General features: G+C 43.5%; 1 protein-coding gene across 1 annotated transcript in view; it reads right to left on the bottom strand.

Moving 5' to 3' along the window:
* Positions 1-5,055: 5,055 nt before the first annotated feature.
* LOC144690685 (3-phosphoinositide-dependent protein kinase 1-like) overlaps positions 5,056-14,643 on the bottom strand; it is a 103,749-nt gene continuing 94,161 nt past the window's right edge. The window contains exons 11-14 of the mRNA XM_078558427.1: positions 13,750-13,967; positions 11,838-11,895; positions 9,870-10,022; positions 5,056-5,588 (exon numbers count right to left, since the gene is read on the bottom strand). Coding sequence (XP_078414553.1) covers positions 5,475-5,588; positions 9,870-10,022; positions 11,838-11,895; positions 13,750-13,967 — 543 coding nt within the window. The 3' untranslated portion in view covers positions 5,056-5,474. The remainder of the gene's footprint in view (positions 5,589-9,869; positions 10,023-11,837; positions 11,896-13,749; positions 13,968-14,643) is intronic.

Below are 14,643 nucleotides of genomic sequence, written 5' to 3' on the forward strand. Positions count from 1 at the left end.
GTCATTTTTTGCCTTCTCTTATGCAGACTTATTATTTCTGTTGAAATTAGCTAACAGCACGCATCAGTGCTGTGTATGACCAGTACACACACCAGATAAGCCAGCAGTTGAGCTTTATTCTATGTTAAGATCCTATTCAGCTCCGAACAGGTTTTTGTATTAAGTGACAAACTGATGCAAAAGCACAAAAACTCAGGACCATTTGTCTACGTTTTGTAACACCGCCACCAGATAGAGAATTATACAGCACTTCATGAAACAGCAAGGTGGTTCACACACATCCAGTTGCTCTGATGTGCAGTGAGACTTGTGCAGGATCCCAGAATCAGCAATGAGATATATGTGAAACATTTTTGGTGATGCTGTTTGAGGGACAAATCAGCAAGAGAACTAATTCTCTGCTCTTCAAAGAGTGTTATGTTATCTTTTAGATGCCTGCGAGGCAGTACTTCATCTGTACTGGATTGCAGTAGCAGCCTAAAGCAGAAGCTCAAACTACTCAAACCACAACTTTCTATCCCAGAGGCAAAAGTGTAACAACTGTGATACACAAATTACTGTTCAAATAACGAGACAAGAGAAAGATTTGATGTTTTGTACCTACAACCCCTACATGCTTTAATTACAGAACTATTGAGCATTACGTGAAAAGTTCAAATCATTCCGCTCCATCTAAAGCACAAATATTCAGAAAGTATTATACGTTCATTAAATTATGAGGAATATGGTTCAAATCATTGACCAAATAGAAAATTTATATAATAAAAGCCTGGAAACAAAGTCAAAATATTATAGTTTACAATAGTTATTCATATTCAAAGGCTGAACATCACATACATACACAACATGGCCCCTGAACATGAATTAACTCCAGATGCAACTCATATATTAGAATTTAAATAACAGACTGAACTACAGGCTAGCTTTAACCAGTAAGTAATCTGACAAGAATAAAACAAAAACAAAATAAAGTGTGTGTGGTTTAATATATTGCATTACTTGCTTCAGGCTGGTTTTACTTTGCTCACTGCCGTCGTGCATCAGTGCCGCTGGTCTCTAAACCAGTCAGGGTCTTGACACCATGTGACCACTCGATATGATTATCAACCTGGACAAAATGTGCAAGTGGCAAGGATTTTTTGGGAGTGAGAGAATTCCTTCCCCTTAATTGCTCACAAAATACAGGTTCTGAGATCAACAGTGTGGGATATCAGAGTACATGAGCTTAATGCTTTTTATCTGAAAGTCCTCTCTTCACAATTTAGATGCTAACCCGTTTGAGATAGATAGGGTTATTGCCTTTCACAAAATAATGAAGTGAGGTTTCAATGGCACCAAACACATGTCTCCTGTTCTCTAATTTTGGGACCATACAGAATTACAGCTGCAGAAATTAGCAATGCCACAACTATATGTGTCAAGGTTGAGAGTTTGTTGGGGTGGGAAGGAATGGGAGTGGTGAATTTTATTAAACAATCCGCACTTGCTAGCTGATAGAGCACTAGATGTAGGCATGTCTAAGTGCATCAGATTTGTACAAACACGGTGAAGCATTACACATGAAATCACATTTTTAAAAAAAGCACATCGTACACAAAAAACACACATGCTCACTGAGCAGATTTGGAAAGGACTCCAAGATTAAAGCAGCAAGCCATGGATGCTGTCACCAGTTCTACAATCATAAGCAAACATGAACTGGTGTTTTGAACAGAAAATCCATAAAGTACAACTCAATATGATGCCAAATGGTATAATCAATTTCTCAACTTACACTCCCATAAAAGTAGCCATAAGGGGAGGAAACACTTGCATTCTGATTGACATTGGTTGATCACAAACTGTATTCACCAGGAAACAACATAAAGAACTAAACCTATGGCATTTTAATGCTGCTGTTTTTGGGAGAGTGATGAGATACTGGACTCCTGTTGCCCCTCTCCTTGTTTACTTTCTTACCCAGTGTCATTACAGGGCTGATAAATACATAGACAAATCAAGACCCACATGAAAGATACCTGGGTCTGCACCATTGCAAAAAGGAGTCCTTTTTATGAGTGCAGTCAGTGAGGCATCCAATGCATGTGCTATCAGCTGGTCTTTGACAAGATGAAGCACCTACCCATCTTCACCAAACTGCAAAATCTGCATTACTATCCTACTTGCTTTTTATGAGAAGAGTCATACAAACTCAAAACATTAACTCTGTCTTTCTCTCCACAGATGCTGTCAGACCTGCAATTTTTGTTTTTGCTTTTTATGAGTTCTACCCTTTTGAATTCTTGTCACCCTCTACACGTACAATAACGTTCAAGGAATGAGAAGACTCATAACTTTTACACACTCACAGTAAGCACTGTTGTCATCCATTAAAAGCAAGTTGTCAATCATTGATCATTCAAAACAAATGCTGTGAAAGCATTTAGTGAGCGCACAAATACAGTATCTCTGGTGGACCAGTGGCTGCTCCTGCTCTCTCAGGGGGTTCGGAGGGCAGGTAACTCCTCCTAAAGCTTTTGTGGTTGAAAAGGGATCTACCCAAGAACATCATCTACAAAAAAAACTTGGTTACTTCCTGATCAGTTAATTAGTTTAAGATCTAATGAAGTGGGGCTCTTCAACCTGGACAAAATTAGCTGGGAGAAGATATTGATGGCTTAGAGAAAGTAAAACTGGTACAATAGTAGCCGCCCTGTGACAGCATGAGCTGTCATTTCCTGAGGCTCCACCTAGTCAGGTTTCAGAGGTTAGAGGCAGCGGTTTCACCTACTTTACTGGGATGAAAAGAGGAAAGTGACAAGATGACAGATTATGGTAACAGGTGGTTTCCATTCCAGCAGTTGTGACTCATAGCTGGACCCCAACCCTTCATTGTAACAAGGGTTATGCTGCTGCTAGATTATCACTGGAAGACTGACTGAAGGCCGCTCTTTCAAGTTACATTAGCCAGCCAACTCCTGGATGGGTCAAGAACCACAAGTCAAATGCTGCAGTGCTCAACCTGCTGAATGAAAGTGGCCAATGGGCACAGCCATGGGTACAGGAGGTCTGAGCTCACAGCTTACTCTGCAAGCCAGCAATTTCCCATCAGACATCCACACAGATCAAGGGCTGCTCAGACTATAACAAATCAAGGAGGGAAAATGAAAATAAAACACACACACAAAGAATATGTGAAGAGTTTCACTGCATGTATTCCCAAGAAAAAAAATCACATTTTATGTAAGTCACTTTACAGTTGAGTTAGTGACAGGCTCTGTGGTGTAGTGGACAGCACATCACTGTTATATTAAATATACATCACCATCCAGTTTGGCGAAACCCTCTAGTCTTTAAGCATTGCACTGCCCCGTAGATGAACATGAACCCGCCGTTACAGATTAGCAATGTTAGTTTCTCCCCTTCCCGAGGATATGGATTGTGACTGAGTTTGGTTCGATGGGCGGTGACTACTCTCTCAGCCCTCGCTTAGATGGCTATCTCTACAGGTGACCTGATGCTGAGCAATTCACTGTTGGGTGGGGCAGAGCAGGGCTACACCCAAGTCCAAACCCATCCTCCCCAAATATCCAAACACTTTGCCCACAGGGGTACATTGGATAATAAACAGGAGTAAGAAGCCAGCTGAGTTGTCCCTTGCTAACCTGAGGATGCAAAGGCCATCTTGCCCTTACTGCTAATGATTGAGCCAGAAACCCCTGGGTCTGTGGGGCTTGGCTACATACAGGTGAAGATTTGGGAGAGCCCTGGCCAGCTTTGATTTTTGTTGCTTTAAATAGATTTCTCCTCCCCTCCCCTGAATTTTGTTTGCATACATACAGCATCACAGAAATGTCTCACTGCGGTTACACAAGTACCAGGCGTAATTCTAACCCACCCCCTGCAAACACACACACATACACACACACACACATATATATTTATATATATTTATAGATATATATATATATATATATACAGAAAATTTACAGAAGTTACACAACAGCAGACTGGGTACTTTCAAATCCAGTCACGTGTACGAGTGTGCAGCATTGAGCACAGCCAAGTACCTCAATCCCTGCTGCCTTCACACCCTGTCCCATTGGCCAGAGACCAATGGCTAAAGGCAGATCCTGGGCACGTGTTGTACTACGCTGTCATTGGAGTCACAGCAGAAAACAAAATGCTGCAACTTGCAAAGTGAACATTTGTTGCACAAACCTTTTCCAGATGCTCACAAGCCTGACTCCATGACTGAAATCTAGCACGGAGCAAGTATAAATTTTAGCGAGTATTGCACCATCACTGAAACGGTTTTGGATACTTCAATTATTTAAGGGAAGGGAGAAGCAGCAAAAGAACTTGTTGGTTTAAGCGTGTATTAATTCAGTGCTTTGCACAGTGATGAACCCAACTCGTTCAGATTAACATTTTCAGCCAAGCAAAATGCACTGACTGCCCAAGACCAAAAATTCATTTCAATCCTTTTGGTTATGGGCAACAACTTAACAGCAGCCTGCTTTGAAGCTGAATCAGAACGGGCAAACAATTATATAAAACAAGACATGTACAGAATTCTATCGCAGCACATGGGCTGGTTCGATAAGAACAGGTCAATTAATTACAAAACTTCATCTTCTGTTTTGAGTGTGTAGCTTGATCAACCATAACCAACTTGGAGAGACAGGGCCGGCCTTATAGTTAGATCAATAACAGCTTCACTCTGGGAAAGTAAGTCACTGCATAAATAAGGGATTGATTTCCTTCTGCATTTAAGTGTGTTTATATGCACATCGACTCCTCAGTACCACTATATACCCTTGGCATTCGTACAAATGAGAAAGTAATGCTGCAGGAGTCAGAGGCCAGAAGAAAGCAAGGACAGAAGTGAAAATTTACACAGCTCTTGAATAATTTAAAAAAAGTAAAACAAAAAATAAAAAGGTAATATCACAAAGATCAGGCCCTGTGTAAATGGAGGGCTGCCTGAACTGGAATGGGGGTTGCGGGGTACACGCACGGATTGGGTTTTGCAATCTGCCTGTGAAGCAGTTTATAAACACGTGATTTTTTTTTCTAAAAGCATCAATTATTCAGCAACCTGGAACGACAGCAGACGTTACACATAAAGAGGCAAGGGCTTCCTATCTGCAATATGATAGGCCTGCAGCACAAAGAGCAGGCAAAGCAACCCGCAATCCCACTTACATGGAAAGGAAGGAAGGAAAAATAGGTTGGAGCAAGCCTGCCCCCACCACAACCCACACACACACACACAAATAGAACGATTTATCTGGATGCCATAGGCTGTTTCTTTTTAACCTGGGGAGGAAAGGGACAAAGGGGAAGGGGAGAAAGAGCAAGAAGGGGAAGGGGAGGGGGAGAAATAGCAAGAGAAATGGGTGGGGAGGCTTTATTTGCTGTGCTACAGTTCTTGGCTGTGAAGCACCAGCAGCTTGACAGAAAGCTTCTCCATATATGTGAACTGCAATTTGCTAGATGCCAGCATTCTGTTGGTTCTGGTATCGCCGTCGCCACACTTCCTGGATCTTTTTGCACCATTTGTGTGCATTCCCACTGGGATCCATTAAGTAATATGTCCGGTTAGGCTGCAGGACAAAACATCAATATAAGTGACACTGTGTAATTGCCTCATATCAGCTCACTGACACTATATAGGCACACTTTGCTTGCACACATTTCCAAAGGAGAGAGATAATTCAGAATATCCTCATCAATGTTTCTTGTTCAAAAGTAGCCCTATTTGCCGTGTGTGAGGTACTAAGAGCAGGAATCAAATGCTTTATATAAAAGCACTTCCAAAGCACCAACATCACAACAGAGCAAAGAATGGAGGCTGATCTATGTCCATTCCTGCACAATTCCACACGGGACCCTGTTGTATTCCTCCCTGTTGTATTCCTGAGTTAACTGGAGGGTCCAAGCTGCAAACAAAACCAGTTTTAAAACTGCTTTTATGTCTCCACTGCTGCCGCTTTCTGACTGCTGAGTTTTACGCAATCGACACGATTACTGGAAGCATTCCAGGGGCCCTAGCCAAACTAGCAAGTTGACTTTGGTCTTCTACTGACTGCATACACCAGTAGCGCTGGGATGGCATTGCACCAGCACAGAGCAATGTAACAGCAGCTGAAGACTTTAAGACTCATGTGCGCATAAGACGTAGAAGCAGAAGTAGGCCATTCAGCCCACTGAGTCTGCTCCACCATTCAATGAGGTCATGGCTGACCTGATAATCCTCAACTCCACTTTCCTGCCTTTCCCCCCCATAACCCTTGATTCCCTTGCTCATTAAAAATCTGTCTTTCTCAGCCTTGAATATAATTAACGACCCAGCCGCTATAGCCCTCTGTGGTAAAGAATTCCACAGATTGACTACTCTGAGAAAAGAAATTCCCCCTCAGCGTTAAATGGGCGCCCCCTTACTCTGAGATCATGCCCTCTGGTCCCAGATTCTTCCACAACGGGAAACAACCTCTCAGCATCTACCCTATCAAGCCCCCGAAGAATCTTACATGTTTCTATGAGGTCGCCTCTCATTCTTCTAAACTCCAATGAGTACAGGCCCAACCTACTCAACCACTCCTCATAAGAAAATCCCTCCACACCTGGGATCAACCTAGTGAACCTTCTCTGGACTGCCTCCAATGCCAGTATATCTTTCCCTAGATAAGGGGACCAAAACTGTTCACAGTATTCTAGGTGTGGTCTAACTAGTGCCTTGTATAGTTTTAGCAAGACTTCCCTATTTTTATACTCCATTTCTTTTGAAATAAAGGCCAACATTCTATTTGCCTTCCCCATTTTCTGTTGAACTTGTATGTTAGCTTTTTGGGATTCAAGCACGAGGACTCCCAACTCCCTCTGTGCTGCAGCTTTCTGCAGTCTTTCTCCATTTAATGTTCAGCTCCTCTATTCTTCCTGTCAAAGTGCATAACCTCACATTTTCCCATATTATATTCCATCTGCCAAGTTTTTGCCCATTCACTTAACCTGTCTATATCCTTCTGTAGACTCCTTGTGTCATCCTCACCACTTCCCACCTATTTTTGTGTCATCTGCAAACTTGGTGATCGTACATTCACTTCCTTCATCTAAGTCTTTAATATGTATTGTAAATAATTGAGGCCCCAGCACTGATCCCTGTGGCACTCCACTATTTACAGATTGCCATCCTAAAAATGCCCTCCTTATCCCAACTCTGTCTTCTATTAGTTAGCCAATCCTCTATCCATGCCAATGTATTACCCCCAACACCATGGGCTCTTATTAAGTAGCCTCATGTGCGGTACCTTATCAAACACCTTTCGGAAATCCAAATATATTACGTCAACTGGTTCCTCTTTATCCTGCTTTTTACCTCAAAGAATTCTAATAAATTTGTTAGGCATGAAGTCATGCTGACTCTGCTTGATTAGATTATGTATTTCTAAATGCTCTGCTATTACAACCTTTATAATAGACTCCAACATTTCCCCAATGACGGATGTTAAGCTAAACGGCCTATAGTTACCTGTTTTTTGTTTCCCTCCCTTTTTGAATAAGGGTGTTACATTGGCCGTTCTCCAATCTTCTGGGACTTTTCCAGAATCCAAGGACTCTTGGAAGATTACTACCAGTGCATCCACTATCTCTGTAGTTACTTCCTTTAACATCCTAGGATGCAACCCATCAAGTCCAGGGGACTTATCGGCCTTTAGCCCCATTAGTTTCCCTAGTACTTTTTCTCTAGTGATAATTATTGTGTTTATTTCCTCCCCACCTTTGCCCCTTGATTATTTAGTATTTTTGGAATGCTATTAGTATCTTCTACCGTGAAGACTGACGCAAAGTATTTATTCAACTCCTCTTTCCTGGTTCCCCATTATTATTTCCCCAGCCTTATTATCTAAGGGGCCTATGTTCACTTTGGCCTCTCTCTTCCTTTTTATATATTTAAAGAAGTTCTTGCTGTCCGTTTTTATATTACTTGCTAATTTACCCTCGAAGTTTATTTTCTTCCTCTATTTTTTTTGGTCACCTTCTGTTGGTTTGTAAAATTTTCCCAATCCTCTAGCTTACCACTAATCTTTGCCACATTGTATGGTTTTTCTTTCAATTTGATACACTTAACTTCCTTGGTTAACCACGTTTGCTTTATCCCTTCCTAGAACCCTTCTTCGTCACTGGGATATATCTTTGTTGTGAGTCATGAACTATTTTCTTAAACGTCTGCCATTGTTCATCAACCATCTTTTCTGCTAAACTCCTTTCCCAGTCCACTCCAGCCAACTCTGTCCTCATCCCTTTGTAATTACCCTTATTTAAGTTTAGCACAGTTGTTTCCGACCCAAGTTTCTCACTCTCAAACTGAATGCTAAATTCTACCATATTATGGTCACTGTTTCTAGGGGATCCTTTACTCAGATCATTTATTAAACCTGCCTCATTACACATTACCAGATCCAAAATAGCTTGATCCCTGGTTGGATTCGCAACATATTGTTCCAAGAAACTGTCCTGAATACACTATGAATTCTTGCTCGTGTCTACCTCTGCCAATTTGATTTTCCCAATCTACATGAAGATTAAAGTCACCCATGATTAATGTACTGCCTTTTTTACATGCCCTCATTATCTCCTGATTTATTCTCTGTCCTACAGTATAGCTACTGTCAGGGGGCCTATAGGCTACTGCTACTAGTGTCTTCTTCCCCTTGTTATTTCTTACCTCCACCCATATGGATTCTACATCTTCTGATCCAAGATCCTTTCTTGCTATCGTACTTATTCCATCTCGTAGTAACAAAACTACCCCACCACCCTTTCCTTTCTGCCTGTCCTTTCGAAAAGTCACATACCCCTGAATATTTAGTTCCCAACTTTGATCTTCGTGTAACCACGCCTCCGTAATGGTTATAAGATCATATCCACTAACCTCTATTTGTGCCGTTAATTCATTTATTTTGTTCCGAATACAACGTGCTTTAAGTAAAGAGCCATTCATTTTGCCTTTTTACCATTTTTTCCCCTTTTGACCCTATTTGATGCTTTTTTTAATGTTTGTACACTCTGTCCCTTCCTGTCACACTCTGGGTATCATTACCTAATTAGCTGCCCTGCAAGGCTGCCATATCCTTCTGCTTTTTAAGCCTACATATCCCCTTTCCAGAACCCTGCCCACCACCCTCCCCCCCAAGTCTATATACACACATCATCTTAGATAGTAAAATGCACCTTACATCAAAACCACACATTAGACCATTGGATATTCATTGAGCCCAGGAGCTGCATGCTGCAACTTATGATGTCTCCCCGGGCCGTTTTTGGTACCATATTATGAAGATGAATTGGCTGCCTAAGCCAAGGACTCCCAAAATTGTGGGTCACAACCCCACAAACAACTGGGGTCATGAGCTCCCCCCCCCACCTCTAAGGCAGCAGTGCTGATTGTCAAGTGGCAATTCTGGCAGGACAGCCCTGAGATTGGTTCCATGACCCCATAATACGTGCGCACATGCTCTTTTTTTCTTCTTGCCACGATTTGGAGGGTGTGGCCTCAAGGAATGAGTGAGATCTGAGCACTGATTCCAGAGGCCGCAAAACGATTGTGGGGAACAAAACGATCGCTTCCTACGCTCACAATTCTACCCACCCTCCGCACTCGCAATTAATCCCCCCAACCCCTCATCTCATGCAGCCCGGTCAAAATTTGTCAATATAACAATTGGCCCTCACTATTTTTCTGGGCAAAACCACTGCATTAAACTGACATTGAGCAAAGATGCCACAATCTAATATTGGAGAATTGGCAGTTTATCTACAATTACAATATTTTATTGTTGGATCCAGACTCATTCACAAAACAAACTACCTATTAACAGACTTACAGTATGAACAAAAAAGGTTTTGAAGTTCTTGGCTTCTGGACGCAGCTCCTGTGACCAGGGAATCTCCCCTTTCAGAACCTTGTTGACGGGATCCACGTAATAGAGATGGGGGCCCTCGGTGAGGAGCAACTGTCGGCGTCGTGCAAACAGACCCTGCACAACCAAAAATCATCAATAAAAGCAACAGGCTCAATTTATAACACAAAGCTAGCCCGGAACTGGGGAACGGCACAGCTACATCAGGATCATTGTAACAAATAATAGACACAAAGCCCCGATACATCCCCGGTTCACAAATCATTTGGGCAGTCCCACCCCACTAGGGTCAACTGCTGATGCTCCACCACTCTCTCCATAAATGCTGCACCTATCTGGGGAGGGAGGGGGGCACATGCTATCTCCACCTAGCCTATCAAAGCACCATGCCTACCAGACAGGGGTGCCTGGGCTCTCTGCACCCAGCCTACCAGAGGAGAGCGCGATCTCTGAACCCAGCCTATCAGACAGGGGCGCGCGTACTCTCTGCACCCAGCCTATCAGACAGGGGCGCACATGTTCTCTGCACCTCACCAATCGAGGGTGGGGCGCACTCTGCACCTAGCCTATCAGGGAGGAGCGCATGCTCTGTGCATCTATCCTATCAGAGAGGAACGCGCATTCTCGGCACCTAGCCTATGTGGGGTGGGGGGCAGAGGGGCCGCATGCTCTCTCTGCCTAGCCTATCAGACAGGGGCACCTGCATTCTTTGCACCTAGCGTATCAGAGAGGAGGGTGCACTCTCTGCACCTAGCCTACCGGGGGGGGGGGGGGGGGGAGATGCTCTCCATGCCTAACCTATCGGGGGCTGGCATGCTCTCTGCTCCCAGGCTATAGGGGGAAGGCATGCATGCTTTCTGCACCTTGCTTATCAGACAGGGGTGCGCGCTCCCTGGACCTAGCCTATCAGAGAGAAACGCTCCTACACTATCAGATCTCCTTAATATCTTATAAACTTCAATTAAACCACCTCTTAATCTTCTAAGCTGCAGAGAATACAATCCCATTTTGTGTGACCTTTCCTCGTAATTTAATGCTTGGAGTTTAGCTATCATTGTTGGACTGGAAGCATACTGATGCCCAAAATTCTCCTAAACATACTCTAGGAACTCTACCCTTTACACTATTACTATCCCAGTCTATATTAGGATGGTCCTCCATTATAACTACTCTATAATTCTTGCACTGCTCTGTAATTTCCTTGCAAATTTGTTCCACTACTGCTTTCGTACTAGTTGGTGGCCTACGAAATACATCAAGCAATATAATGGTACCTCTATTATTTCTTAGCTCTAGCCAAGTGGATTCTGTCCTTGACCCTTCTGGGGCACTGCAACGTTCATCTGAACCAATACATTACCAGATAAGACTGCAGCAGTTCAAGGAGGTAACTTACCAGCACCTTCTCAAAGGCAAATAGGGATGAGCAACAAATGCTTGCCTTCCTACGACATTCAAATCCCATGAAAGAATATTCAAAAAAATACTGCTACCCCCCTGCTTTTCTTTTCTTCTTGATCATTCCTGAACACCTTGAATCTAGAGATATTTAGCACCCAGTCCTGCCCTTCTTTGAGTCAGGTAGCCATTATCGCAACATCACATTTCCATGTGCCTACCTGCACCTTCAGCTCATCAACCTATTTACCAGACTTCACACATTCACAGTAACCCTTTTTTAGACTTTATTACACTCCCCCTTAATCTAACACCTAGATAGGGAACAGCTGCCCTGGGGACCAGGAAACCAGGGACTGGAGCCACTCAGTAGCTGACCAGATCACAGCTTTGTGTCCCAAACACTAAGCGTGAAACAATAAGTGCCAGAGTCTCTTACACTTTTCCAGAACCACTTCATCCAATTCAGGGTCGTGGGGAGTCGGAGCTTATCCCGACAGAGTCTCTTACACATCGATGGAAAATCAAACATACCTTCCTCTTATCAACTGGACCCATCTTCAGGATTAAATTGTTTTCTACAAACTGGTGCCTGAAAGACAAACGGCCAGTATTAATTACGCTGTGCAAACTAATGGGAGATATGCAGAACAGATAAGCAACCAGCAATGTCCTACCAGTGATATTACAAACTTGTGTCGGGGAGGTGAGAGAGAAAATGGAGCAGGGACACCCAGCACACACCAGCCAATGCCCAACAACCCCTGTAAATATTTTAAAAATCTCAGGGAGCCCCCTTTAAATACAGACACTTCCTTGGGCCTGCAATCCAAGACAAGTGCCAAATACCCAGTTGAACACAGTAATATCATTTCAGAATGTGTTTTTTCGAATACAGTGACAGTAATAACATTGGAATAAGCAAAGAAACAGCTGAATTCACCAATGTGAATGTTTGTACATCAGAAATATCCCATAAGTAGCCATAATATCAACGAGTGGTGAATCAGACATTTTGTGGTAGAAGGAGTTTTTTGTAATATTCTTTCATGGGTGGGGCATCACTGGTAAGGTGTACATTTGTTGCCCATCCCTAAGTGCTCTTAGAAGGTGGTGGTAAGCCGTTTTCTTGAACTGCTGCAGTTTATGTGGTGTAGGTATACCCACAGTGCTGTTAGGGAGTTCCAGGTTTTTGGCCCAGCAACAGTGAAGGAACGGCAATATAGTTCCAAGTCAGGATGGTGTGTGGCTTGGAGCAGAACTTGGAGGTGGTGGCGTTCCCATGTATCTGCAGCCCATGTCCTTCTAGATGGTATATGCTGCGGGTTTGGAAAGTGCTGTTGAAGGCGACTTGGCAAGTTGCTACATCTTGTAAATGGTACACAATGCTGCCATGGTGTGCCAATGGAGGAGGGAGTGAATGTTTAAGGTGATGGATGGGGTGCCATTTGAACAGGCTGCTTTGTCTTGGATGGTATCCAGCTTGAGTGTTGTTGGAGCTGCACTCATCCAAACAAGTAGAGAGTATTCTATTGCACTCCTGACTTGTGCCTTGTAGATGATAGACAGGCTTTGGGGAGTCAGGAAGTGAGTTGTTCGCCACAGAATTCCCAGACTCTGACCTGCTCTTGTAGGCACAGTATGGTTGGTCCAGTTGTGTTTCTGGTCAATGGTAACTCTCAGAGCAGAATAGTGGGAGATTTAGTGATGGTAATGCTGTTGAGTCTCAAGGGGAGATTGGAGATGGTCATTGCCTAGCACTTGTCTGGCACAATGTCACTTGCCACTTATCAGCCCAAGCCTGAATGTTGTCCAGGTCATGCTGCATATGGACACAGACTGCTTCAGTTCTGATGAGTCACGAATGGTACTGACCACCACTCAGTGAACATCCCCACAACTGTTCTTATGATGGAAGGAAGCTAACTGATGAAGCAGCTGACGATGGTTGGGCCTAGGACACTACTGCAGTAATTCCTCAGGGTAATGTCCTGGGGCTGAAATGATTGGCCTCCAGCAGCTAGTTGTGGAGCACAAGTATTGAGCCGGGATGTTGTCAGGGCCCATAGCTTTTGCTGTATCCATGGCCTTCAACCATTTCTTGATATCACGTGAATGACTCAAATTGACTGAAGACTGGCATCTGCGATAATGGCGATCCCAGGAGGCCACCAAAGTGGATCATTCACTAGCCATTTCTTGCTGAAAATGGTTGCAAGTACTTCAGCCTTGTCTTTTGCACTAACATGCTGGGCTCTTCCATCACTGAAGATGGGATACTTGTGGAGTCGTCTTCTCTGGGTGCTGACAAGGACAGCAGGAGAACTCCATGTTTCTCCAGCAGTGTATGAGCTGGAGCTACAGGGAACAGCTGTTGTGAGTGTTGTGTATTTGGGAGATGGCCAAGCATGAAGGGAGATGGTGAACACACATTGATGCAGCTTACCAGGGATTTCTGTTGGCTTGTTTCTCAAGCAGCAGCCGTTTATCCTCGTCTGTAAACTGAAGATCCAGTTCAAACGAATTGTCGTTGAGGTCATGGATGTACTGGTCAATGTTACTGCCTGACCTCTGGGGTGGGCTGGGCTCCAGCGTAGACAGTGACTGTGAAGAGCTGGAGGGACCCACCTGCATGCAACCAAACTGACTGAGGAGGTCATCATACTGCAGTCAGTCACCAAGGTAGAAAGAGAAAAGAAAGGTGTCAGCTTAATAACTTGCATTTCTGGAATGCTCTCACATCAAACAACTGTTTAACAGAGAGGAAAAAGGCAGATTAGTAAAATGGGAGGGAATATTTGGGAGGGAGAATGTGAAAAATAGAATGATCAAAGAGAAGGGAAACAAACAGATAAATATTTGAAGAGAGAAAGTGAAAAGGCAGAAGAATGGAATTAGAACAGAGAGCTCTAGTAGGGGAGCCAGTTCTGGCACAGATTTGAGGCGCTAAATGAGGGCCTGCTGTGTTGTGAATTCTGCCAGACTGCAATTTCCTCCTCCATATAACCATGTAACATCACAAAAGACTTGTAGGAGGCGTTGGAAGGTAGGGAAGTAGAAAGGCAAACTGTTTTGGGAAAGTATTAGAAAGGGCGGAGATATAATAATTGAAAGATCGGCCTCATTTATTGGAGAGGGGCTATGCTTGGAGTTATGGCTGGAAGAGACTTCAGTCCAATTCTAATATCCATACCCATGCACACACACTAGGAGACCAGGTCTATCACAGTCTAGTGTGATGTTACCCACATCACCGACGTGGATTCCAGCAGTGGCTGAAAATTTGGTCCATGTGAACAGCAGGATTAATTTAAAATCAAACATCAGAAGCAGAGCAAAA

The sequence above is a fragment of the Cetorhinus maximus genome, chromosome 15, assembly GCF_964194155.1.
Source record: "Cetorhinus maximus chromosome 15, sCetMax3.hap1.1, whole genome shotgun sequence".
Classification (NCBI taxonomy): Eukaryota; Metazoa; Chordata; class Chondrichthyes; order Lamniformes; family Cetorhinidae; genus Cetorhinus; species Cetorhinus maximus.